General features: G+C 53.0%; 1 protein-coding gene across 11 annotated transcripts; it reads left to right on the forward strand.

The window, feature by feature from the left end:
* The first annotated feature begins 1,907 nt into the window (after positions 1-1,907).
* TJAP1 (tight junction associated protein 1) lies at positions 1,908-26,577 on the forward strand. Of its 11 annotated transcripts, XM_040473599.1 has the most exons (13): positions 1,908-1,988; positions 2,501-2,596; positions 11,591-11,701; positions 11,794-11,922; positions 18,819-18,916; positions 19,655-19,780; positions 21,618-21,646; positions 22,387-22,548; positions 22,763-22,829; positions 23,064-23,093; positions 23,814-23,921; positions 24,027-24,110; positions 24,870-26,577. In XM_040473599.1, exons 6-13 carry the CDS (start codon positions 19,682-19,684, stop codon positions 25,965-25,967), a joined length of 1,677 nt encoding a protein of 558 aa, XP_040329533.1. In that variant the 5' UTR covers positions 1,908-1,988; positions 2,501-2,596; positions 11,591-11,701; positions 11,794-11,922; positions 18,819-18,916; positions 19,655-19,681; the 3' UTR covers positions 25,968-26,577. The 11 variants fall into 11 exon arrangements, with proteins under 11 accessions (XP_040329533.1, XP_040329537.1, XP_040329532.1 ...); XM_040473603.1 differs by lacking the exon at positions 11,794-11,922; XM_040473598.1 differs by lacking the exon at positions 11,591-11,701.
* The last annotated feature ends 369 nt before the right edge of the window (positions 26,578-26,946 follow it).

Below are 26,946 nucleotides of genomic sequence, written 5' to 3' on the forward strand. Positions count from 1 at the left end.
GCTGAGAGTTCACGGGCTTCCCTCCCGATGTAGATCCGAACGCAATTTTTGGAAAGGTAGAGCAGGGATCTGAAGGTTGTGCCTATTTAGAAAAGAAAACCAGCTTCCTCTGTTCTTCCTTTCAGACAAATTTCTTTTAGGAAATTGTCTTTTAGGAAAATGGTAAAAGTCATATTTCAAAAAAAAAAACTGAGTTTGTGCTCTTGCAACGCAATGAATGTCACATTTTGAAAGTACTGTATGGGCAATTTAAGGGAAACCATGTGGAGATGTATAATGATTGGGAGTCTTTATTTTAAGCTCTGCAAGAACCAATATGATTGATTCATTTAGTGTAATCTTATTAAGTTAACAATAATAAAAAGTTGTATGGGACTGAAAACCATGGACAGGATGGCAAATAAAGATGACTGACCCTGGGAGTCTCTGCCAAGGTTTTATTTGTGTGTGTTGGTGGAGAACTGAGGGCTTGAGGCCAGCTCCATTAAGGGACAGACCCAGCTCCCACCCGTAGGCCCAGGGAAATGGGATACCTCTCCGTTCTGAATTGTTGATGAGCTGTGGAGGGGAGAAGGACAAGAGAGCAGATGGAATTCCTGGACAATTGTTCCAGCTGTCACCAGAGAGGACAGGCAGGAGGGAGCACTGGATAATTTACAGAGGAACAGATGCTAAGGCTTCTCCGGAACCATCTGGCCAAGAGGGGCCTGGGCTTGGGGTGGATGTTGTCTTTAGATCTGAGTAAACTTCAGCCTCCAGCCCACCCCATTCCTTCTACCTGAACTGTGGCTTTCCCAAGAGGGCTCTGCTCCCAGAGTACACACCTCCAGAGTTCCATCTGGCTCTCATCCCCCTCCCTCCTTTGCTGAGCCTGGCTTTTGTCTTTCCTACCATTCCTGATAGGGCCAAGTCTGGCCCTGGAGGCCTGTAACTTCCAACTATGCATTTCCCCATTTTGTAGTATTTTCAGCCCCTCCTCCCCACCAAGATATCCCCAAATCCCTCTATCATTCATCTCCATACCATTCATTCATTCAGTAAATGTTTATTAAGCACCTACTCTGCCTTGCATTGTTTCAGACACTGAGGATGCAGCGATGAATGAGAAAAAGTTCTAGATCTCTGGAGTTTGCATTATAGCAGGAGATGGTCAATAAACAAATATCAGATAATGAGTGCTGTGAAAAGAAATATTAAAGCAGGGTAAGGGTGAGTGACTGGGGATGCTGTTTTAGGTAGAGTGGCCAGGGAAGGCTTCTCTAAGGCACTAACATTTGAACAGAGATACTAATGGGAGTAATATCTAGAGGAAGAACATTCCAGGCACAGGGAACAGCAAACCTAAAAAGCCCTGAGTATGCTTAGTGCATTGGAGGACACCACGCTATTTATTCATTAAGCATTTACTGTGTGCCAGGCACCTGCTAGGGAATATGAACATACAATCAGACACAGTTTTTGCCCTGAAGGAGCAGCAGCTTAGTGAGGGATGCACCTAAGTGAGGGCTTAATGGCCTGAAAACACAGGACAATTGAGAATCTGAAGTCTCTGGGAGAGGTGGGAAATTAGTCGGGTGAAGGTGGAAGAGGGTGGGTCACATGGACCTCTGCGTGGCAAACTGAGAAGCTGCTTTCATTCTTCGGATGATGGGGAACCAGTGCTAACACTATTCCACCATATTTTTGTGTTTTTTCTCTTTCTCTCTTTTTTTCTTTAGTATCAGAATCTTTCCTCACCCTTCCCGCTATTGCCCTACCCTTGACACCTCCTTCCTTCTCCACCCGCCTGGCCTCCAAACCCTACTCTCCGGAGATCCCATCTTTCCTCTTCACCTGGTGCCCTAATTCTCCATCCCGAAGCTACGCCCCTAGCCACACCCCCCGATGACGCTCCGCGCCCAGTGCGTGGGGATTCCCGCGGCCTTGGCCGCTACCCGGCCTGCCCCGCGGCAAGATGGCGGCGTGAAGGCGGCGGGCAGCGGCAGAAAGTTTGTTGTGGGGTTGGAGTAGTTGGGCCGGGAGGCTAGAGTGGGGGGGGGTCGTAGGGACACTAGCGCGGAGTAGGGGCGGAGGAGGCACTAGCTCCGGGGTTAAGAAGAGGAAATGGAATGGGGGAAGGTTGGAGGCGGAGAGAAATAAAGAGGGAGACAGGGGCGGAGGGGAGGGGGCCTAGGATTCAGTGGCGGCCCTGGGGGAGCGGTCTAGCGCCGGGGAACAAGAAGTAGGTGTGCAGGCCCTGAAGAAGCAGTCACGAATTGGAGGGGAATTTCTTAACCAAGAGTTAAGAAAGAAGCCTGGAGCTTGTGGCCGAGGCCCGACTGTACCCGCCCGGTAGGAGAGAGGTCTTTCCCGTGGAGGAGGATAGTGGGGAAGGGGAGAAGAGAGACCTGGAGGATGTTGGGCAGGTTTGATAAGGAGGGAACCAAACCCAGTCAGATGACCCTTCTCCAGACTTAGATCAGCCTTTCCAGAGTTCCTATAGCATCTGCCCCAATTTCAGCTGAAGACTCAGGGGCCCCAGGGACTGGAAGAAATCACAGTGCCTGCTTGGAAAGAAGAAGAGGTAGCGACTTGCCCCAGCTCAACCCCAGAGCGGGTAAGGTGGCCTCCAGTGACAGGCTGGCATGCTCCCTGCAAGCAGGATGCATGAGTTCAGAGTGATACCGAGAATCATTTAATCTGAAAAGGGCTCTCTTCTATAGAGGTTACCTTTTGCCTGTGGTCTGTAAGTTAGTGTTCTGTTTAGATTGTATGGTGATTTTTGAGAATTGGGTGTAGATTTGAGCCTTGGGTGCTGTCACCTGTGCAAATGAACATGGTCGGGGGCCTAGAGATCAGGCTGAAAGTACTTGAACACATCCCTGTCACAAGCAGTTTCCTACATGCTTCCTGTGTCTTTTTCAGTCTCCCCATCACGTCTTCACTTTGTCATCTTACCTGAAATAGAGATTTGTGGTGACAGATTGGGGGGAGGGGGAGTCATGAGAAAAAGTGTGATTGCGGTCTGTCACCAACTCATGAATTCATTCTTGCTGCAGGTCTACTTCTTTTGATCTTTCTTTTTGTAAGAAGGGCTCATTAGTGTTCCTTTGGGGATGTGGATTTGGTGGGTAGGTGGGGTCAGTGGAGAAGGAAAATCAGGTTGCGATTAGGGAGAAGAAACCCAGATTAGTTTATGGTAAGGGGTCAAACTGACTGGTGTAAGGCTCTGGGAATATTTATTGTATCAATCTCTGTCCCTGAGATCCCTGATATTCGAGAGCTGCTTTACAGAGCGGGTCAGTGTGGTGATGGAAGGAAAGGATTGTATAACTTTTCGGGTAGCTTTCTTCTCCTTTGTAGTCTTCCTGTCAAACCACATTAGAAAAAAAAAAATCAGTGTCACTAACCAAACTAAGCATGGCTTAAGAGATGGTGGATTTGGGGTTGGAGAAAAGGGAAGAAGGGGTCTGGAGCCACAGAGCGCAGTGAATATGGTCCTCACTTCCTTCCATGCCCTGTGGGTATGCCCAAGCCAGAATTGGGGACAGCTTACTGAAGCTTGTTTCATGACTGGTATCTGCTGCATGATTAGATTAGCAGATCTCATTTGATCCAGGACTCCTCACTGACCATCTCCTGCTCCCTCCCTGCCCCCCCCCCAAAAAAAAGAGGCTTGCTACAGACAGACCAACCCAAATCACTGTCACTAGGTCAGCTTCAATACCTTCAGGTATCTGACGAACTGATGTTATTTAGCTGTGACTCTAGAAGATTGGGAACTTTCTCTGAGGACAATTTATGGATGCCCCCTTGGAAACTGAACAGCAAGGACAGTGTGGTGAGCACACTTAGGGGCTAAGAGCACTGACTCTGGAGCCAGAATGCCGAGTTCAAATTCTGGCTTTGCCACTTGTAACTCTGTGACCTTTAGAAATTGCATAGTTCTCTATGCCTCAGCTTTCTCATCAATCAAATGGAGATGGTAAGAGTACCCATCTCATAAGGTAACAACCTTAACCTAAATGCATTAATATATTTAGAACAGTGACTGACTCTCTGTACGTATTTGTTGTTACGCTGGTCAGATCTCAGTACTAACTTCTGCTTTATGATTGAACCTAGTGTCTCTCTTTGGAGGCCCCGTACTGGTTTGGGCTGCTGTCTTGATGTTAGAGAAATGGGGCTTAGCTTTTGGATGTAGTGAGAGCATCTTCATCAAACTATTTAAAGTGACATTAAAATGCCCATGATTTGGGGCGCCTGGGTGGCTCAGTCGGTTTAGCGGCCGACTTTGGCTCAGGTCATGATCTCGCGGTCCGTGAGTTCGAGCCCCGCGTCGGGCTCTGGGCTGACAGCTCAGAGCCCGGAGCCTGTTTCAGATTCTGTGTCTCCCTCTCTCTGACCCGCCCCTGTTCATGCTCTGTCTTTCCCTGTCTCAAAAATAAATAAAACGTTAAAAAAATTTAAAAAAAAAATGCCCATGATTTCCTGTTTGAAGTTGTGAGGCTTTAGGATTATCTTTGCATTTGAACAGTAATAATAGTGGTGCTTACTGAGCACATTCTGTGTGTCTGGCACTGTTGGAGTGCTTTAAATGTATTAACTAGGGGCGCCTGGGTGGTGCAGTCCGTTAAGCATCCGACTTCAGCCAGGTCACGATCTCGCGGTCCGTGAGTTCGAGCCCCGCGTCGGGCTCTGGGCTGATGGCTCGGAGCCTGGAGCCTGTTTCCGATTCTGTGTCTCCCTCTTTCTCTGCCCCTCCCCCGTTCATGCTCTGTCTCTCTCTGTCCCAAAAATAAATAAACGTTGAAAAAAAATTTTTTTAAATGTATTAACTAATTTAATTTTTATAACCTTATGAAGGAAATACTTTCATTATCCCCATTTTACAGATGAATAAATAGAGGTGAAGAGTGGTTAATTTGTTCAAGGTCACTCAGCTATTAAGGGGCAGAGCTAGGATTTGACTGTCTGGCTTCAGCAATTGAACTTTTGAGGGGGGCGGGGGGGGTTGGTATGAAGTTAACTTTATTAAATATGCCCAGTGGCAATTTGTATCTTTTGTTTGTCACGATTGTTAGATTGTAGTAGACTTTTTTCAGTTATTTAAAAAATGTTGTAGATGCTGAGCTCTTCACCACAGCTCTCTCCCCAGAGATTAAAAACTGGTGCAGGGACTGTGGTGAGGGAGCCCTTTGCCATGGTAGCCACATCTGGACTCCCTCTTCATGATTTGGCTTTGGTGACTGTCATTTGGAAAACCTTGGGCCTGGGTTGGGTGAGCAGACTGACCTAAGGATCCACTCTTAGCATACCTTAAAGGGGTGTGTGTGTGTGTTAGTGTGGACATTAAGGCTCATTTCTGACTTTGATTACTGACATGAAGTGTTGAAGTAACCATAGTGTTAAATTCATAGACAATCTGGATGTCATCTTTGTTTTAAAAATAGCAGGTAGCAAACTACAGAGGAAAAAAAAAATAGGTGGCATTTTAAATACTCACCCTCCTCCCCCCCAGCTTGAGGGGAAATGGAAAACAGATGTGCTTCTGCTGAAACTTGTGTTGTTCTGGAAGGTCCTGGCCTAGTGCTTCTCTCTTTCCTTTTAGCCAAGCGGGAGGCTGGTGTGTAGCCTTGGGGCAGAGGTGTGCCCAAGGTTTGATTGACTGGCTTTTCCTCTGCCCTGCACTTAAGACTCACTCTTCCCCTCCTTCTGAGTCATGTCCTGTCTATTTAACACACCCTCAGGGCCCATCTTTTTCTTTAGTAAATGACTCTCCAACTTGCCATCAGACTAGGCACGCGTCTGAAGTCTGACCAGATTTCAGGGCAATTGGGGGCTCAGGACTTAGGGCTTTTTCTGGGAATTCTGACCCAGCCCTCAGATGACCTTTTTCTATTGTTATGGCACATGAAGTTTGGAATTAGTATCTGTCTGTGTCTGTTGCCCTCCACCATTACCTGAGGAGCCATATATCTCAGAAGAATGTACTTTATCTCAATTTGTGATGCAAACAGCGTGCTGAAACGTGTAATCTCCAGAGTACACCTTTGTGTGTGTGTGTTTTAAGTTTATTTATGTTGAGAGAGACCTAGAGAGTGCAAGTTGGGGGGGGTGGGCAGAGATCAAGAGAGAGAGAAAAAATCCCAAGCAGGCTCTGTGCTGCCATCACAGAGTCTGTCTGACATGCGCCTTGAACTTACAAAACTGCGAGACCATGACCTGAGCCAAAACCAAGAGTGGGACGCTTACCTGACTGAGCCACCCAGGTGCCCCTACACCTTTGTGTTTTGGTAGAAGTCCTCAGACTTTCAGGATTCAGGTCTCATTTTCGCAAATGAATGAACTGTGGTGTGAAGGCTGATAGATTTGGAGCCAGTTCTCTGCCTTTACTGTTCTGGTTTTGTCATTCTTAAAGCCACTTTCTTCACACCCCTTAATCATGTGTAATCTTTGCATCTAATCCCTTCACCACCTTTTTGTCACCTCCATATTTTGAGTGCTGAGGATGTCTGGGTAAACCAGGTCTTTGTTTCTCACCTGGATTCAGCCTCCTAACAGCTCTTGGAACTTGTTCTCTCTAGCTTCTGGGCCTTTGCACATGCTGGCCTTTCTGGGATGCGCTCCCCCTCCACCCTTTACCTACCTCTTTGTCCTCTAGACAAATGTCACTTTGTGTGGGGATCCTCACTCCTTCTGCCTTTCCTCTGTGCTTGTGTTTTAACGCTTAGGCTGCATTGTGATTGTCTGTTTACTTATCTGACTCTTACAGGGCTGTGAGTGTCCTGTCCACAGGTACTAGGTCTTATTCATTATTGTATTCTACTATTTAGAATAGTGTGTGGTGCTTAATAGGCGCTCTACCATGCGGTGGGGCTTAGACAATGAATGAAATGTGGTGGGCAGACTCTCTCCACTCCTGTAGCTTCCAAGCTGCTGTGAGAATTATTTTCCTGTGAAAAACAATGTTCTGTTCCCTTAAAAATGCCATGGTTTCTGCCTTGTTTAGGATAAAGTCCACACTCTAGCTCAGCATGCAGGAAGGTTGTTTATACTCTGGCCCAGACTCCAGCTTCTGGCTTGAGATGCTGTCACCTCTACTTCTGTCCTGTGCGTCATTGCTCCTAAATTTCCCACTACTCCTGGACCTGTCATGGCCATCCGTTTACTGTATTCTTTGCTTGTGCATTTTGCTCTCTCTGTAATGCTGTCTCTAAAACTCTGCTCATCCCCCAAGACCAGCTCCTGTGTAACCTCCAGTGAGGAGACTTCCTGCTTTCCTTTCTTCCTCTCGACCCCCAGCAGCACTTTGTGTGAGCGGCCTCCGTTCTGGCATTTCTCATGCTGTGTGGTGATTTCTCTGGTGCTTGTTGGCCTCTTTCACTGAGCTGACCCTCTGTAGAGGAGGGTCCCTCCCTGATTGTGGGGTGAGGGTGAGTCTGATTTTGGAGGGAGGCAGACCTGGTTTAAATCTTGATTCTGGCACTTACCAGCTGTGTGACTTCAGGCAAGTTGCTTAACTGGTAGGATTCTTTGTCTTGTCCCGTATAAAATGAGGGTGACATTATCTTTTTTGTAGGAGTATTGAGCATGTAGCATGGTGCCTGTCATGTGAAGGATACTCAATATTTGTTGAATAAATGAATGCCATTTTGGAAAACACAGTGGATAAGAAAAGGCTTTGTTTTATTCAAGTTAGAATCAGCCTTTTGATTTCTGCCAGGTAGCCAGGAGCATTTTGAGGTGGGAGTAAAATTGAGAGAGTCTCTTTTCTTGTGATGAAGCAATAATAAAAGGTGAGGTTGGGGACATCATCAATGAGAAACCCGTGCAAAACAGTTGATGTTTCTCCCCATTTTTTGTGTTGTAATGATTCCTTTGATGGATCACGTTTTTGTGAGATTGGTAGTGACCTTAGTGGATATAGGTGGGGGTGGGTAGGTGGTAGATTTGTAATGTAGTTAAGTCTGTGGGTGACTGGATGGGGTGTTTAAGGATTCATGTTCCCTGGTGTTTTATGGATTGAAAAATATTGGATGAAGCTGATAGAACACATCTGGGCATTCAGGAAGCTACACTTCTTGGCCCTAGTTTTCTTAGGGCTTTGATGATCTTGTGTCACAGAACAGGCTTAACTTAGATGTTCCCCAGAAATAGGGCTGGTAGCTGGGAGTTCACTGTCCATTCTTTTTGCCTTTTTGTTTTTAGTGTAGTTAATGGGGGTAGTTCTTAGGGCACCAGTTCCCAACAAACACCAAAGGAATGTGTTTCCAGAAGTCTAGACCTCTTCATTGTGTAATGCCAGGTGGTGCTCCAGTGTGAGTTTACAGTCCAGAAGAGGAAGATGTGTTTGAGTTTTTCGGAGGGCAGCCTTCTTGTCTGGTCCTTGAACCCCTGCCCCAGCCAGGAGTCTCTCCTCTGGCTCTCCAAGCACATACCAAACTGTAATCCAAATGGCTGTTAACCTGTCTCTCCTCCACTTGGGGTAAGATCTTTCTTGGGGCCCTATGCAGTAGGTGCTGAGCAGTCTTGGTTATTGTGTGACCCAAACCCGTTCTTCCTTCTTGAAACAGAAAGCAGATAGGATCCGATTGGCAAAATCCTTTGAACTCTTAGGAAGGAAGGTCCTGCATAAGCAAAAGGTGATAGTATTAGCAATAGCATTACTAATTATTTTCTAGAGTTAAGTTAAGGTGGTTAAATGATCATCCAGGTGCTTGGCTTCAGCTGCCTCCCTTTTCAGCCCTATATTCTTTTTTTTTTTTTTTTTTTTTTTTTTTAGCCTTCTTATCTTCTAATAACACATCCCTAAGCCAGCAGAAAAGGTTAAGAGCAGAGGTGAAGTACGCTCCCGTATATTTTCTTGCTAATCACTATCTTCTAAAAAGTCTGGCTGCTGGCATCTTTTTTGTTATTCATTAAGCTCCTTTTCATGCCCCATAAGCTGCTGGCTTTTCTGGCTGTATGGCTCATTCTGTCCAGGTATGCTCCACACTCACAGCCAGGACCTACTACGACCTTCTTAATGCTGAGACAAATCAAAAGAATGAGACCAGTAGCTGAAAGTGGAGGGATGGATGGGGTTTTCCTTGGGCTCAACTCCTTGTCGCTCCGTGTGGGAGTGCACACTGCAGTGTGGCATTTCTTGGCAGGGCTGGTAAGCTGCATCGTATGTTCGGCAGATTTGAGAGGAGATTGGGTGAGCCAGCAGGACTGGCTTGTGCTGTGTACTTTTCGGTTTCAAAGAGGCTGAGTCTCCTGGACGGGCCATGAGTGGAAGAGTGGGACCTCTTCTTTGTTAGTACTCTCTCATAGGTGCCGGCTGTCTGTGAGGTAACACGTGGAATCTGTAAAGGACATGCACTCTATTTGTGAAGAGCTTCTGTGCTTTCCCAGTGAACTGTGGGAGGGGGGACTCCCTGAGGGCCGGGGCCGCCTGGCGGGAGGCAGTCTAGATGGTGCTCAGCTGACGGTAGGATAGAATGCTGGGCTGACCATTTTGGGTACTCAACCTCTTTGCACCTTCACAGGTAAGCCCATGGGGACTTCAGTCTCAGAAGCCTTTGAGGGTGTTTCCATCAGGGCAGAATTGTCATGGCTTTCCTATGGCTCCCTAGAGGAGGCATCTTTGTCCTGGGATTGGACACAGAGGGTTCTCGTCCAGTTCTGTCTGTGGTCTTGGGCAAGTCACTTGTCCTTTCCCTTCAGAATAGGAGAACGCCACTTGTTCTGTGGGCCTCAGTAGGCCACGAGGATCAAAGGACATATAATGGAAGGGGAAGTGTTTTCAGGATAGTAAAAACACATGGCAGATGGAGGGGTTTGTCCTGTTTGTCTAGGAATTCTGTGTTTTCACCATAAGCATAATATATGTCCTTGTAGAAAACACCAACCATATGGACAAATATACAAAAGAAAAAGTAAAAGGACCCTCTCTCCCTTTCCCAGAGACGGGGAACTATCATGTATCCTTCTGCTCATTTTTGTGTGCTTCTAGACATTCCTCATCACGTCTTTTGTAAAATAAACAAGACTCAATAGTGGTACATGCTCTGTTCTTCAGCTTGCTGTGTTCACCTAACAAGTTCAGGAGGAGGGTGCCCCCCTCCACGTTGAGCAGCCCCGTGTTGGAGCCTCCTTCCCAGCATTGGGCCTTCCTCTGGGGCTGGCTCCTTGGAAGGGGTAGAGAATATTCCCTAGGGGTTCTCCCCACAGCAGGTACCCTGGTTATCTGAGGGGTTGTTTTTTATTCTGAGGTGAAGTAGTCTGGCAGGAGTGCCCTTGAGTGGGAATCGGGACGGTTGTAAACGCGGCGTGGGCCTCACCACTTCCGTCTCCCGTGTGTTTCTCCCTTTGCTCTTGTGTTATCTGTGGCTGGGAAGAGAGTAAACTTACCTGATTTCTCAACCTCTGTTTCATTGCAGAGAGCGTCACTGATTTCTGGACCTTTGGGTTTCCTAGGTGTTTTGCTGCTCTGTGTTTTGAAATCAAGCCAGACCCAGCTGATGTTTTTTGGTCTTATTTGTGGGTGAGGATTCTGAAGGTAGCCTGTCAATGGCCATGCATTCTTCCCGGTCTAGGGAAGAGGTCAGAGCCCACAGGAAGAGTTGTCTTCTCTTCTAGATGGTTATCTCCCCCTCTGTGGTAAGGCCTTGGCCTTTGGAGCTCCGGGGCTATTGTCAGAGTAATACTGGGAGCCCGAGGAGTAGGCAGTTCGGAATGATTAACTTGGGCTTGGGAGAAGGGCCAGGCCCATAAGTAGCGCCAGGGTGGTCACTGTTCTCCTCTACCCTGAGCCATCTCATCATCTGCGGGGCTTTCCAGACAGAAGGGGAATCCTTCTGCTTTTTCTCGCCAACATGCTGCCCTTCTCCATAAGCACAGGCAGTGTTTGCTGATACATTTGCTGTAGTTTTCCTCTCCTGCTGCTCCATGGGTCACATCTTGTGGGGGTTTGGGGATTCCACTCCTGTGGCTCCATCTTCCTTGAGATCTCTAAGCCAGGGTGTGTCCCTTCCCCTAGGATGGTATTGGAGGCTTCAGGAAAGGTGTTTTCTGCTGTTTCCTGGGCTTTCTGTGATGGGAACACTAGCCTCTCTGGCATTGCTCATTCTGAGCGGGTGGAATAGTCGCTGTTGGAGTCCGAGGAGCCTGGCTGCAGCATAGCCTGTATCCTTGCTCTGTGGGTTCCTCTGGGGCCAGCTTCTTGGGAAGCGCCATCCCCCCGCCCCTTTCAGAAACTGAAAGGTGGCAGTGTGCCACCCCTTCCCTGGCTGGCCCAGCTCCGGGCTGGGTCATACACTGCCCCATTGTATTGTGCCTTCGATGCAGTTCTTGTTGCAGCCTCTGATCCCTGGGCCGGTTCCCTCTCGGCCCCATTCCTCAGAGCCTGTGGGAGGTGGTGGGGTGGACTCTGCTGGCACAGGCAGGGGATGGGCGGCAGCTGCAGCTGGGGCTGGCTTTGTTCTGACACCCCAGCTTTCAGAGCTGTGGTGCAGCCTGGCAGCCGGGTCCGGGGAAAAGGCAAGATGGGGGAGCTCCCCACCCCCACTCCCGCAGCAGTGCCCCCTTCCACCACAGCTCTCCTCTCTTTTTGTTGACCAACCAGAGAGCCCTGTTACCTGGGGTCAGCAAGCTGGACTCCCTGGTTGGCAGGGGGCATGCTGCACTTCCACCTGGCATGGTTTTCAGATGGGAGAAAGCCCCCGAGGCTCTAGTGGTAAGTCTGCAGGAGCTTCCCCTGTCGGAAGAGCGCAGTGTGTACCCTCGGGCATCTCGCAGCTTGGCATTCCTTCTGCTCTCTCTTTGCAGCTCCGGAGTTGGGCTGCTCTCAACCAAGCTGTCTGTTTATATGGAGTGCCTGGAGGGCGTCTGCCATGAGTCTGTCGTTAACCGTGCTAACCAGGAGAGCTGGCTGGTTGGGGAGAAGACACTAACCCTGTGAGTCTGACCTGGGCCAGCTAACCTGCCCTGGGGGTACCACCAGCAGTGCCTCTCACCCCTCCTCCCCCTAGCCTGGCTGCCTCCTCCCCTTGGCTTGCCTCATGCCACCTCCTCTGCTCTCTTGTCCTTACTGCTGGGTTCCCTCCATCTTCCCAGTCTCCTTGCTGTGGGTGGGGACATGCTCCCTCTAAGGCCAGAGGAGGGGGCTTTCCTATGCACAGACACCTGCCAGCCAGCCTGCTGGCCTCTGCCCACCTCATGATCCCCTCAGCACCGCGTTGGCCGGTTCTCCCTTAAAACAGAATTGGTTGGAGTTTCTGTTCAATCTGCTTTAAGGGTTATGGAGTTTGAGAACATTGCGCAGTTACCACGCTCTGTTTCACACCTCAGAGATAGATGGAGCTAGAGTGGGAGGGGGATTTTCTTCTCGACTGGATAGTTGCTTCCCTTTGTCAAAAGGGGAAGATTGAATGGTGTCCCCATTAGTCTCACCCCAGGATAATAATTTAGGGTCAGTTGCAAGGTTCTCCTTAAGGTTGTTGTTGAGGAAAACCGCGGTCTGGCTGTGGGAAATTCCCAGGGCCTTGAGTGAAGCTACTTAGGACTAAAAGCTGGAGCCCAGAACCAGGTACCCACCTGAGACGTAGCTCGTGGTGTCCGTTGCTCCGGCAGGTGGAGTGGGTGGAGTCAGGCTCCCCACTGCCTTTCACATGTGGAACTTCAGGTGGACTTTGGCCAAGAAGGGCTGGAAGGGCGCCTTAGCCACGACGGGCGGGACCTGGCTTTGGACTCCACAGTGGGCCTGGGAGAAGCCTTGGCCTCAGGCTGGGAGACTGGTGAACAGCTTGCCATGGGGAAGTTCCCACCAGATTGCCTTCCAGGTTTGGAAAGAAGGGGGCTCTGGGGATAGCAGGAAGACTGAGTGCTCGGGGGTCTCTGGTGTTCTGCACAGGTAGCTCCTTAGATGGGCTCTCTGGCTGCAGCTTCTGGAGGCAGAGCAGTATGGGGTAAACTGGGTGGGGGAACTTGGGATCCGAAGGCCCTCTGGGTAGGCTCTGTTTCCCTTGGCTCAGGAGGGAGAGGCAGGGAGCTTCCTGTGAGTATGAGGTGGGAATGTGTAAACGGGAGAGGGTATAGGTGTTGCACAGATGTGTAGGGACCCTGAGTAGGGAGGAGCAAGCTGGAGGGATGCCTGGTGGCTGGGCTGACCGGGAAAACAAAAGGGGCCTGGAGCAGAAGGCTGGTTCAGGACCACCCCTTACATTGCCTTTCCTGAGGTGAGGGCTTGGGGACTGCTGTCAAGTGCTGGTTGATCTTGGGGACTTTTTGGCCCTCCCTTTATTTAGGGGAGGTTGCTTGGATCATCATCAACTGTTGTCTTCAGGCCCTTTGTTCTGTCAGGTGTTTGCTTGAATGAGACACCAGCTGGATAGACTTGAGGTATTTACTCAGGTGGGAGCCAGGTGAGCTCTTTACAGGTCCCCGGCAGTAGTTTGGAGTCCTCAGGATTACTCTGGGGCAGAATAATTGCCACCCATTTTGGTTTTTAAAAACCTGTCTGTCGATTCTGCTTAGAGCAGGCAGAGGGCCAGGTCAGGGCCGCAGGCAGTTTGTCCCAAGAGGGTGAGGTTGTACTTGCCCAGAAAGGTGGCAGGCATGGCTGTTGGAGGGGCAGCAGGGCTGGTCTGGGCACAGACTGGCATCTCCCAGCCTAGTCATCGGCCCAGAGCGGAGCCTGCTCAGGCCCCACCCCATGCTCTGCTGGCTGCTTGCCTGCCACGCGCCCAGGATTGCTGAGGGCTTTGCTCATGTACCTCAGGAACAGCTGCATGCCGGAAACTGGGGGCTGGTAGCAAGCAGGAGGGGCACCCAGGGGTCAATGTGGAGAGGGCTGAACCCAGCCAGCTTTGGTGGGATCTGAGGGACTGACAGCCAGAGTCGGGAGGGGCTGTGTTAATGGGGCGGGAGAGCCCTTGCGAGCGATCCCCAGGGCCTCTGCTCAGTCACCTGGGTACAGGGCTGACCCTTGCAGGTGGGGGTTTGTGTTTCTTGGGCCTCAGTTGGATGCAGACCCTGAATTTCAGAGGCTCAAGAAGCAGCCAGACTTGTATGGCTGGAGTGTGTCCTGCCCCCAGAGGTGCAGTTTCCTCCAGGCCTACAGAGTTCAGAGACTCTATATCCAGGGCTTATAGCTGAGGGCGATTCCTACGGAGGAGACACTGGTCCCTGCGTGATCAGACATTCATGTTGTAGCCATTGATGAGGGGCTTTAGGAAGGTCCTGTGTTTATTTTTATTACTTATTTGTATCCTGCTGGGTTCCATGGGAATTAAGGCAGTATAGAACACAGCTGAGTGTTCTGGAAAAGGGCCAGTTTCCTTTTATTCTAAAAGCAGTAGTGATTGCTAATGAGTGATTCTGTTTGACTTCTTCAGGTGAATTATGAAGAATTTTAATGTTTTTAGTGGTGCTGTGTGGCCTCTCTCTGATGGTCCCTCATTTGCTTGAGTCAGTGACAGCTGTGAGTAGAAAGGAGTATCAGTAGGTTAGGAAATGGTCTGAGCCCAGATAAACTGTTGGGGCCATAATTTCTTTTTTTTTTTTTTTATTTAAAAAAAATTTTTTTTTTCAACGTTTTTATTTATTTTTGGGACAGAGAGAGACAGAGCATGAATGGGGGAGGGGCAGAGAGAGAGGGAGACACAGAATCGGAAACAGGCTCCAGGCTCTGAGCCATCAGCCCAGAGCCTGACGCGGGGCTCAAACTCCCGGACCGCGAGATCGTGACCTGGCTGAAGTCGGACGCTTAACCGACTGCGCCACCCAGGCGCCCCAGGGCCATAATTTCTTACAGAGAGTGTGGGTGATGTGGGGAGCAGGGGAGGCGGTTGGTCTCTCAAGGGCAGGGCAAGTGAACTGGGGAGGGTGGAGGGAGGTAGCAGTGCAGAACTTGGGGGAGCTGGATGAGATGTCCACGGGGGCAGGCTCAAGTTTGAAAAGCCAAAGAGCCCCACCCATTTTGGTTTCACTCCCGTCTCCCTCAGTAGGGAGAAAGCTGGGTGCTCGGACCTCCCCTCCTCTCCTGCACCTTTGACTTTGCCCTGGGCAGACCCGCAGAAAGGATGGTGGAAGGAAGTGAGAGGGCGTCTTTGGCTCTTGGGCTTGAACCTTCTTGCTGTTGCCTACTCTGGGTGTTGGCAGAGAGTGGAGTAAGGATATGGTTTGGAGAAAATCAGGATGCTAAAGGTTTTTCCTTATCCTACTCCATCTCCAGCAGCGGTGACTCCTTACCATGATGGAAGCCCAGGTCACATATGGGCACTTACCCATGAAAGGGCACAGGTGTGAGTCCCATCTCCTGACTTAAAGAGTGATGCTTGGCAGATTTTTTTGTCCTTTGATTAAAGGATACCGCTCAGCCAGAGTCTGGCACACGTTTCTCCTTATATCTGCCCCTGACTACGCTCTCTGCTCAGCTGTTCAGTGGGTTCACAGTGCAGGTTTGCTGTGCGTGCTGAGTCCCATTTCTAATGAAAGTAGACTTTGTTCTCAGGAGGCAGCTAATCGTGCCCCATGGGCTGTAATCAGGGAGAAGGTATTTAACACAGGGCAGGCGGCAACAGGCGGCCGCACTGACTGGCAGATTGCAACATGGCAATTAGGAAGCTATCCACCCCCCTTTCCACCCCAGCAGAGCCAGGCTGAGTCTATCTGAACTGAGTTGAGTGAGTGAAGAATGAATGCTATGCAGAGGAGGAAGGGGGAGGCGGGGCTAGGCAGGGCTAGGCGGGGCCGGGGTATGAGGAGAGCAGCTTTCCCTTCCCACTGCTGCTGTGGGTGTCTCCCTCAGCAGTGCCAGCGGAGCCCCAGACCACACTGGGTCAGCCAGAGGTTTTAACCTAGGCCTCAGCCTTTCTCCTGGTGCACAGCTGTTCTTGTAGTGCAAACCCAGCCCATGACCTGGTAGCCCTACGTCCTGAGTCCTCTGCCCCCACTTCTTTGAAGCTCAGGTGGTTTGGGGTGAGGGTTGGGAGTGGGATTCTTCTCGGTCAGTTTCTAGACTTTCCAAAAGACCATTTTCTTGGAGGTGCCCTGGAACCAGGCCAGCAGCCAGAGGCCAAGAGACCCCAAAGGCTGCTTGCTTGCTTATGGTGGCCCGTATCTCATTCTGAGTTATCTGGCTACTTTCCCTGGGGACTTCCTCTTCTTGACGTGGGATTGGGAAATCCTGTTTGGGCTGAAACACTCCAAGGCAAGATGGGAATCTTTGGGTGAAGGAGATGTGACCACTGGAGGCCGAGACCGGTAGCTGGGTCTTCCTGGCGGGACTGCCCTGCTGTCTTGCAGCCCACCTTTTATCTTCCCCTGGCTGTGAGCCTGGTGTCCAGCTGCTTCTTGCTTTGTTCTCCAGTGCACCTGGCGTTGCTCTCACTCTAGGGTCTGTCCTTCCCTGCCACACTCCAGTCAAGGACAGTGGCCTGTCAGCCCTGTTGCGTTCCTGTTCAGTGATGGAATCGTCCCACCCCCACCCCTACCCCCTGCTGCTGTGGGCCCCAACACGTACTGGTATTTATGGACATGGGGCAGGGAGTGAGACAGACTCTCCTTCGTGGGCTTGTGTTTGGGACACTGCAGGCTCCCTAGCAGACTGTTTCCCTGGTGGGCATTGCCTTCTGCTTCCCCAGTTGGGAGTGGTTCCCTTTCTTGTGTCTCTGCTGTGTATGGAGAGAGCAGGCTCTGGCTGGGAGAGAGAACTGCCTGCCATCGCTGGCACCACTCACCACTCATCCTGGAGCATGGGTGATTGCGGTGCTCCCTGTCTCCCTGCCAGCCACTTCCACACTGTCTGTTCCCTCAGCAAGCCAGGTTATCCAGCTGGGAAAGCCCTGGGAATGTGTGCTGTGGGGCCCGGGAGTGGGGACTTGAGGTCAAGATGAGCCAGGATGTGTGACAAGTAGATCTAGGGCTTGTGGGCTGTGGAGTGAAGGCCTCCCTCCTTCCAGGGAAGATCCCCAGATACATGAGTGCGTCAGTTTGCTTCCTGCCTGCCCGCCTGCCACCTAGTCAGGTGTCCTGGTGCCTAGAGGCCAGTGTGGGTATTGGTATGAATAGGGCTAAGGAAGAAAAGAAGAGGCTGAGAATCAAGGGGGCCCACAACGTGGCCTGCAGCTGATGGGGATGCAGATGAGGAAGGGAGCAGGCCCAACTCTAGAGTCTCCCTCCCTGGATTTTGCAGAGGTTCTTGGCTACTGTATCTCTTACTCTGTGTTTCTGGCTGTCCTTTTCTAACTCATGTCCCCCACACTTAGGCTCCCTGAGTATCAGCACCCAGGTATCCAGGATGGCTTGTGACTTTCTGGGCCTCTCCCTCAGGCCATAGGAGCTCCCACCCTGGGGCCCTCAGGACGGGCCCCAGGGAACCTGCGGGGGTGTCTTGTTTGCTCCCCCACACCCCAGGAATGTGCTGTCCTTTTGGGCCCGCCCGGATTCCTGTGCAGGGAGTCAGCCCGACACAGCACGCTGCTTGTGCCCTGTGGGGACATGTCCGCCTCACCATCAAAGGGGTGGAGGTTGGCCGCTCGTGCCTGCTGCCATGCCCCAGCTCCCCCCAGAACCCCAAGGGAGAGACCAGGCTGCTCAGACAGAGAAGGGAGGCCACTCCTGCTTCCCCGCCCTCCCTACCCCCACTGTTCTTCCTGCCTCAGGCTCTGTTGGAATGTGACAGGAGTTGGGGCCAGGGCATGTCCCGACAGCAGGAACACATGCTTTAGCCCGCAAGGCTTCCCTCAGCCCCCAGCTCTATTTATGTGAATGGTGGCGGGAAGATTGTTTATGCCCAGAAGGCCACCTGAGGTTACTGCCTCCGTTGGTCCCTGTGGTGGCTGCTGCCCCCGTGCTGTGGCCCCGCTTATTACAGGTAGGCGCAGGGCTCAGCTCAGTGCTCCCACGAACCTGGACAGGACCTCACGGGTCACTCAGTCTAGCCACCTCTGTGTGGAAGAGAAACCAGTGAGGGACTTAGCCGGGGCCACACAGTGTGTCAGAAGCAGCATAGCCTGGAGCCCTGTGTCTCAGCTCCCCAGAGTTGGGCTATCTGCCCCAGAGCTTCTCAGCCTGGGCACTGTCAACCCTGTGTGCTGAGAATTCTTCATCATGGGGGGTTGTTCTTTGTGTTACCGGATGTTTAGCAGCATCCCTGGCCTCTACCCACTAGATGCCATTAGCACCCACACCATTGTGACAGCCATTCAGACATTGCCAGGTATCTGGGAGGGGGAGGGGGCAAGTGAGAGGGGGTGTGGGACACCAAAATCTCCCCCGTTGAGATTGCTCAATCATTGCTCTGCTGCTTTTTCAGAATTTTTTCTCTTCGACCTCCCCTCCCTAGTTGCAAAGTCTGTTTACCACCGTTACACACAGAAGCAGTCTTTGGGCTCCTGGGAACATTGCTAGGAAGTTTTCCCCACATCTTCTTGGTCTCTGCTAGGCTTTTTCCTGGTGTTCTCTTCTGCAAGCCATGCTCCCCAAATCTCTTAGTTTCCAGACTCTGAGAAGCCTGAGAGATGAACAGGACAGGTGTGGGGTAGGATCGGGACAGAACAGGGCCAGACCTATTCCCAAATCAGGCATGTGGTCAGCAGAGACCACGAGCACATACAAGACACACATGTGTCTTGTGTGGGCCTGTGACAGTGCTTTCACGGGGAAAGGAGCCCAGTGCTTCCAGTCCTCTCCCGCTTCCTCTCCTTTTTCCAGAACTCCTGGTCCATGACTTTTCTGCCTGGCTCTTCCTGGGGGGCCCTCCAAGTCCTGGACTGGGTAGATCAGTCCGTGGCCCTGACAGACACGCAGCTGACACCTGGTTTCCACTTTCTTCTCTTCTCCGGTTTCAGGAGCTGTTGGCTAGAGGAAGTGGAGGGGCCGTGGGATGCAGAGAGCCGAGGGCTAACTCTGGGACAGCGGAACAGAGAGAGCTGCCGACGATCAGACGGTATGTCCCTGTGAGACCTGCTCCCCACCCCCACCCCCAGGGCTCCCTTCCTGGGAGGCTGGCAGGTAAGGGGGCAGGCAGGTGGCCTCTCTTGGTGGGGGCTGGTGAAAAGAGAACGGTGGAGGCCAGAGAGGATTGGCCTTCAGGGCTTACAAGCGTAGAGACCCCACTGAGGAAACTGGGTTGGAGGAGTACCCTCAAACCCTCACTTTCTGGTTACTGGTGTGTTTTGTTTTGTTTTGGTTTTTTTGAGCTAACACGAATGTTTCCTAAATGCCAGGTAACTGTAAAAAAGGTTAGTGGTTTATGTAATCTTCACAGAAGGTGTATGAAATTGGTGCTCTCCTCATCCCCAGTTTATAGTTGGGGAAACCGATTCATAGGGAACAGTTTTTCCCTCTGAGGCATTTTTTTATAAGCCCACAAAGGTGAGTGGTGGGCCATTCTTAGATATACTGTCCCACTCCTAGACCATAATCCGCTCTTCCTGGTGCCCAGAACCTAGGCCCTGCCTTTCCCACCCACCTGGCGCATTGGGCCCTTGTCGCCTCCAGCACTCCCCTGACCCTTGGGCATTGAGATACCAAAGTCCAGGTTTCTAATGATCCCGGCAATGGTCCAGGCCTGTCTGCCTGCCTGGTGGCTCCTACACATGTCCCTTTTACTGTCCTTTTTTTCCTCAGTCTGGGGGCCTCTTGCCCATGTCTCTGAGCCTTCCCCTCCTTTGCTTCCCCTCAGCAGGTTGAGGAGCCCTCACCTCCCAGGATGACCAGCGCAGCCCCTGCTAAGAAACCGTACCGTAAGGCCCCACCTGAGCATCGGGAGTTGCGGCTGGAGGTTCCTGGATCCCGGCTGGAGCAGGAGGTCAGAAGACTGGTACTCCTGCCCTGGCTGCCAGATGCAGGCCCTTGAGGCTGGGTGTCTGATTGACTTCTCCCACCTGAGGAGATTCTAGTCCCCCAAGTTGGGGTGTGGGTGTGGCATTGCTGGTACATGTTTGGGGTCTCCTAGCTGCAGCACTGCTGGTGGGGGCAATGTAGGCTTATAGGGGACAGCTGTGAGTACATGTCCACATGTCAGGGAACCCAGAGTCTTCATGGCTCAACAGAAATGATCCCAGGCTGTATCATTCTTCCTGCAAGAGGCAGCCCACCGGACTGAGGGGTCCTAACTTGCTGGAGGCTGGGTCTCTGTGGAGGAGGTCGTGCTCCGGCTTCTTCCCCACAGACCAGCTGTTCTTTGCTGCCCCCAGAAGTCCTGGCCCTTCCTCCAGCTTTGCCTTGTTTGGCCAACATTTGTTAATACATGCTCCCAGCCAGGAACTGTTGTTAGGTTCTTAGGAGGCCTTCTTCAGGCAACTGTAAAACATTGTCCAAATAGGCCTCCTTCATTCAGCTTACTCTCAGGAGGAAAGGAGCTTGCAGTTTAGGTCCCTTGCTACTGTGTTTCTACCCTGTTGCAGCATGTTGAGCACATTCACAGAACTTGAGAGATCATCATACATGCATACATCAGGTGTACCATGGCCCGCTTTGGTCAGATTCAGGTCAGGAATGCTGTGACTTGCCTGTTTTCAGTTCAGGAAACATTAAATAAAAAGGCCAGGTATTGTGCTAGATGCCACCCAGTGGGCATTCCCTTGGTTTTGTGGATGAGGACGCTGAGGCTCAGCAAGGCTAATGTAAGCAGAGTGTGGCAGAATAGGATCAGATCCAGGTGTCATTAGCTTCAAAGTCCATGGTCTGGGCCACCCCCTCATTTTCCTGCCTGGGATTGGCATTCTGCGGCAGTCAGCTCCATTTAGAGTGGGCTGCTTGACATTTCCCTGCTCTGTGGCTGGCTGAGCTCTGGCTCTTGGGCTGTAACCAGTGTGGGGGCTTGGGGAGGATGGGGCAGGAGGTAAAAAGCCGGGTAAGGATGAGACTCTTTACTCCTCTCAGTCAGGCTTGGCCTAAAGGCTGTCCTTCATCTATGTACTTGTTCCTCTGGGGCCTCTGTAAGGGCCTGATTCTGCCCCCACTTCCTCCAGGGCTAAGAGGGCTTTGTTAGAGCTCAGAACCCTACTGTAGCTTGCCTGACTTCTTCACTTCTCTGGAATGTCTCTGCCATGCCTGTAGGGCCCATGGGGAGCCCAGTGAACAGTTGAGAGGCTCTCTTTATCCCTGGGAGATGTGGCGTGGGTACCAGGACTCATTTGCAGCCTGCTCTAAAGTTATGAGGGGGGTTGGAAGTGGTGTGGGTAAGGGTGAAGGTCGGAAGGGGTTCTTTTTTAAATTTTTTTTTTTTCAGCGTTTATTTATTTTTGGGACAGAGAGAGACAGAGCATGAACAGGGGAGGGGCAGAGAGAGGAAGACACAGAATCGGAAACAGGCTCCAGGCTCTGAGCCATCAGCCCAGAGCCTGACACGGGGCTCGAACTCACGGACCGCGAGATCGTGACCTGGCTGAAGTCGGACGCTTAACCGACTGCGCCACCCAGGCGCCCCTCGGAAGGGGTTCTTGAACCTTCTCATTGGCATGGCAGAGAGTAGTCTAGGCTCATCCAGGTGATACTGGATTGCCTCCATCTCTACAGGGCCCACTTTGTGAGATTGTTTGGGCTTTAGACATGGTTCTTTCCAGGTCTCTTTGGAGGATGGGCAAGCAGGGTGGGTCAGTGGTCTAGGGCTGAGCCTCAGGCTTCTGTTCTTTTGTGCACAGGCGCCCCTGACCGATGCAGAGAGGATGAAGTGAGTATCTGCTGCCTGAGAGCCTGCCCTGCTTTGCCTCAGCACTTCCCTCTTAGCGCCAGGCAAGGCTGTTGGTATAGTCGGGGTTTCATTGGATTGGGTAGAAGTAAAGGTTGGTGTGGAGCCATAAAGGGCTCTGAGAGGAGGCTGGATATGGATATTCCTTCCGGAAAGAGTTTTTGTTCCATGGCTCCAAGAGAACCTGGAACCAAGGTGCTCTGGAGGCCTGCTCTTGCCAAAGAGCCTTCCCCCAGCTCCTGGCTCTCTTGTGCCAGCTGCCTCCCTGCAGCCTTTTCTGTCAGCCACGTGAGGCCTTTGGAGAGGAGGGCAGTGCTGGGCTGGATTTCCAGGAGATTAATAATGGAGTAGCCTGATTGTGCAGTGGGGAAACTGGAGCTGGAGGGCTTGGTGGCCGGCTGGCTTGGGCTGTAACCAGAGACAGACTGGGAACTTTCACGCCTCACACCAATTCTGTCTTCTCATTCTTCTTCCGGGTGGGAGTGGATTCTACCATCCCCTCTGCTTCCCGCCCCTGCCCCCAAGCCAGGCTGTGTTCTCAGGGCCAGCAGGCCTATGGAATATGCTGCCCCAGACTGAGGCTCAGTCTCAAGGAGTCCCCTGTCCCCAGTTGCCTGTGTTCATGTCATCCTTACTCCTTCCTTCCTGAGTCCAGGCTGGGGTTCCAGGGCTGGTCTGTCTACCTCTGATGCTCCTCTGCCCTTGCCCCCTCACCCCGCCAGGCTGTTGCAGCAGGAGAACGAGGAGCTCCGCCGGCGCCTGGCCTCAGCCACCAGGCGCACGGAGGCCCTGGAGCGCGAGCTGGAGATCGGGCAGGACTGCTTGGAGCTGGAGCTGGGCCAGAGCCGCGAGGAGCTGGACAAATTTAAGGACAAGTTCCGCAGGTGTGGAAAGGAGGGGCCTGGACACACCTGCATGCAGCCCCCACCATTCATAGGATTTTAGCTGGAAGAGGCCTCTGAGATCATCTGATTCTGATGGGGAAACTGCGGTTCGGGGAGAACAGCCTGCCCAAGATCCCCTATCAAGGAGGGGCTGAGCGAGCAGGGTCTGAAGAGCAGATCTTGACCCAGGGGTCTGCCTCGTGTTCCTCCACAGGCTTCAGAACAGCTACACGGCTTCCCAGAGGACCAACCAGGAGCTGGAGGACAAGCTGCACACACTGGTAATCTGTCCGGGGTTGGGGGTGCGGTTTCGCTGGCACTGTGCTCATAGCAGAGCAGGGGGCTGGGACTTGCTGGGGGAATGCCACTGGGGCTTGGGGAAGGGGTTGGGACGGCGGCGGGGAGGGGACCGCAGTGTGCTGTGCGCGTCAGGACTGTCTTAGTGCTCATACTGTTTCTCTTCTCTCCCGTCTTCCCCTCATGCTGCCGCCGCCGCCGCCGCCCTCTCCTGTCAGGCCTCTCTTAGCCACAGCTGGATCTTTGCAGTTGCGTCTGAGTTTGTGTGTTTTCTCCCTTGCCCTGGCCTTCTCCTCAGATGAGCTCTGGGGTTGCCGGGGCCCCTTCCCTGTCCCTCTGCCCACTGCTTTCCTCTTCCTTACGTGAGGCCCATTCGGTACAGTGCCTCCCTCCTTGGCTCTGGCAGAGGAACCGGTTGATGTCACCACTGAACACTCACAGCTTCTCCGCTGCAGTGGCAACAAGCCCAAGCCATTGAGGGGGGAGGGGGGGCTGTAGAGCCAGTCCCTGAACTGAAGATCAGAAGGCCGCTGCTGAGCCTGCCGCTCCCTCCTGGCTCAACTAGATAATCTCACAGGCGCCCCCAGCTGCCTCCCAGCCCCACCCCTCCCTCTTCCTGGCCTGAGCCTGGAAGCAGCTCCACACGTAGGCTTCAGTCCCTGGGTTTGCACACTTACTTCTCTAGTCCAGCTGCTTTGCCTCCTGTGTAGAGCCCCTTGAGGGGCAGCTCTTGCCTCTGTCCTGGGCCCAGGTGGCAGCAGGTTATATCCAGAAAGCCCCTTCCCCACAGCCAGCCCGGAGAACAGGAGAGGTGGCTGGTCTTCTTCTGTCTGTCCATTGTCTGTCTACTTCGTCCGCCTTGGCTGCCCCAGCACCTGTGGCTTCCTGTGTCTCTGGGCCGGGAGGAAGTGGAGGGGAGGAAGGCCGGCTGGGGTGAGGGCGGGGTTCACACACGTTTTGTGCCTCAGATCAAGAAAGCGGAGATGGACAGGAAGACGCTGGACTGGGAGATCGTGGAGCTGACCAACAAGCTGCTGGACGCCAAGAACACCATCAACAAGCTGGAGGAGCTCAATGTATGGCGGGGGGGGGGGACCCCTCCCGTGTCCCTGGCTTTGCCCTGGCCTAGGCCCTGCTTGCCTGGGGCGGGGCCGGCCTCTGACCCTTGCCTGTACCTGTAGGAGCGGTACCGGCTGGACTGCAACCTGGCTGTGCAGCTCCTCAAGTGCAACAAGTCCCACTTCCGCAACCACAAGTTCGCCGATGTGAGCAGAACCCCCCCCCACCCCCCTGCCAGCGCTAGTCCTGCCTTCTCAGGACTCCTCTGACTTGAGTTTTCACACCTCCCTCTATCCTCCTGCCTTGACTCCTCCTTTCTGCTTTGCCCTGCCCTCGTCTGCATGGCTCCTCTCAAGCCAGTCAACTCTGCCACTGGTCGGTGTTCCGTGTGCTGTCAAGAGATAGTTACTGGGACTGGGGGCTGGCCCTGCTGGTATTTCTGGAACAGAGGCAGGGAGAGAGGCACTCAATTTTGGGATCCCATGCGGGAAGGTGGGGTTGGCCAGGGTATCAGTCATAAGAATATTGAGAGAGGATGAGGCCCAGCCGATCCCTTTACCCCAAGGGGCAAGCTCTAGACTCCAGAGCTTCAGGCCTAAGGTTGATAGGGTCTGTAGAAGGAGTGGAGGGACTCATGAGGCTGCTGGCCAGTACAGGTCCTCAAACTTGTCTGGTTTGGGCAGAAGCCACTGCTGAGATGCAGGGAGATGGACGTTTGAGGGCATGTGGGCCTTAGCACCAGTTCTGGGATCAGATGCTGGCTGTGTTCATCAAAAGCTGCAAGTTACTTCACCCCTGCGGAGCCTCAGTTTATTTGTGAAATGAAGCTATAGCCTGGCATGCCGGGGGGCCGGAAGATCACAGTGCTGAGCGCGCAGTGGTATTTGTACGTGCCGGTCGTTATTTTTGCTCTGAGGTTGGGATCGTTCATGTCTCTCTTCCCTTCTCCCACTCTTTTTCCCCAGCTGCCCTGTGAGCTACAGGACATGGTTCAGAAACATCTGCACAGTGGTCAAGAGGCTGCCAGCCCGGGCCCCGCCCCTAGCCTGATGCCAGGGGCTGTGGTACCTACCTCAGTCATTGCCCGGGTGTTAGAGAAGCCAGAGTCTCTACTGCTCAACTCGGCCCAGTCAGGCAGTGCCGGGCGCCCCTTGGCCGAGGATGTCTTTGTGCACGTGGACATGAGTGGGGGGGGCCCGGGTGACCCAGCCAGTCCCCCAGCCCCTGGTAGCCCCACCTCACAACCCAATGGGGAATGCCGCTCCCTGGGCACTGCTGGGGGCTCCCCAGAGGAGGAGTTGCCCCTGCCAGCCTTTGAGAAGCTGAGCCCCTACCCCACCCCATCTCCACCACACCCACTGTATCCTGGCCGCAAGGTAATCGAGTTCTCTGAGGATAAGGTGCGAATCCCCCGCAACAGCCCCCTGCCCAACTGCACTTACGCCACCCGCCAGGCCATTTCCTTGAGCCTGGTGGAGGAGGGCAGTGAGCGGGCCCGCCCCAGCCCAGTGCCCAGCAGCCCTGCCTCAGCCCAGACCTCCCCCCGCCACGAGCCCAGCCCTGTCCCCCCAGCACTCAGTGCCCCGGCCAGCTCTGCCAGCTCTGAGGAGGACCTGCTAGCCAGCTGGCAGCGAGCATTTGTGGACCGCACTCCACCCCCAGCCGCCGTGGCCCAGCGCACAGCCTTTGGACGTGATGCCCTCCCTGACCTGCAGCGCCACTTTGCTCTTAGCCCCGCTGACAGAGATGAGGAGGTTCTGGCGTCTTCTTCCCCACCTGGTGAGAGTGGGCTTTTGCTGCCCACAGAAGCTGATTCTGGCCTTCCCAGGGAGGAGGAAGAAGAGCTGAACCTGCCCATCAGCCCTGAGGAAGAACGCCAGAGTCTGCTGCCCGGTGATAATGGCACAGATCAGGGGCCTGTCACTTCCCACACTGACGGCAAGGCCTGGGCACTCCCCAGCTCCAGCCGTCCCCAGCGCAGCCCCAAGAGGATGGGGGTGCACCACCTTCACCGCAAGGACAGCCTGACCCAGGCCCAAGAGCAGGGCAACCTGCTCAACTAGCGCCCCCCCCCGGTCGCCCTCCTGCCCCTGCTGCTCTGCTCCCTGTGCAGTGGTGTCAGGTGGGCCACGCCAGGCCTTGTAGCTGCGCTGCCTGTGACTGGCACCAGCTTGTCTCATGGCTTTTCCCTTTTCTTGGAATATTTATTCCCCAAGGGTAACATGCAGCTGGGGCCCAAGTTGGGCTGTTCTGGGCCGCGGAGGGGTCTATCGTATCAGTGTTCATCTTCCATCCCCCTTTCATACGCGCAAGTTTTATTTTTTGTGGTTCCCCCCTCCCCCCCCCCAGGGTCGGGAGGGGGACATCGTCGGGGACGATTAACCTCTAATTTCTATTTTCTGCCTGTTTTCCTCTCCCCTCAAGTCCTCTGCGCGAGCTGTTGCCTTCAAGGGGCCCTTGGGGGATGAGGGAGAGGACTCACTCAGGGCTCGCCTCAGCTGTGTCCATCCTCCCTCTGGAAGGGAGGAGAGGGAGGGATTCAGGGGCCTCAAGCTGGGCTCTAGGTGAGGCCTGGCCCCCTCCCGACCTTGGCTCTAGACTGTTACTCCCAGCTTTGGGAAGTTTTCACATCGATGACTATTTTAAAATTAAAACTATTTTACTGATATGGCCCAATTTGTCTCTTAATGATTTTCCTGGTGCCATTCTTGAGCCTTCCCAGTTCTAGTCAAATTCTGCTCTTTGCTAGTGAGTCTCCCCTGCCCTTCTCTGCTTGGGATGTCCGTGGCCACAGAGCGTCAGGCAGTGAGAGAAGGTGCACCTCAAGTGACCTTGGCAGGGCCCCTGAGTCTCCCCTTGAGGTAGGTAGGGTCCAGCCCACCTGTGGAGGCGGGCTCTTTACCTCAGTTACGATTCTTACGGGGGGGGGGGGGCCTGTGTAAGGTGTCGCCCCAGGACCCCAGGTCCTAGAAGTCCGAGACCTGAGCCTGACCTGTTAGATATTTGGGGCCAGTGGATGCTGCCTGGAACTTGGGCTGTGGG

This window comes from Herpailurus yagouaroundi, unplaced genomic scaffold (assembly GCF_014898765.1).
Source record: "Herpailurus yagouaroundi ecotype Mexico unplaced genomic scaffold, PumYag 139, whole genome shotgun sequence".
NCBI lineage: Eukaryota > Metazoa > Chordata > Mammalia > Carnivora > Felidae > Herpailurus > Herpailurus yagouaroundi.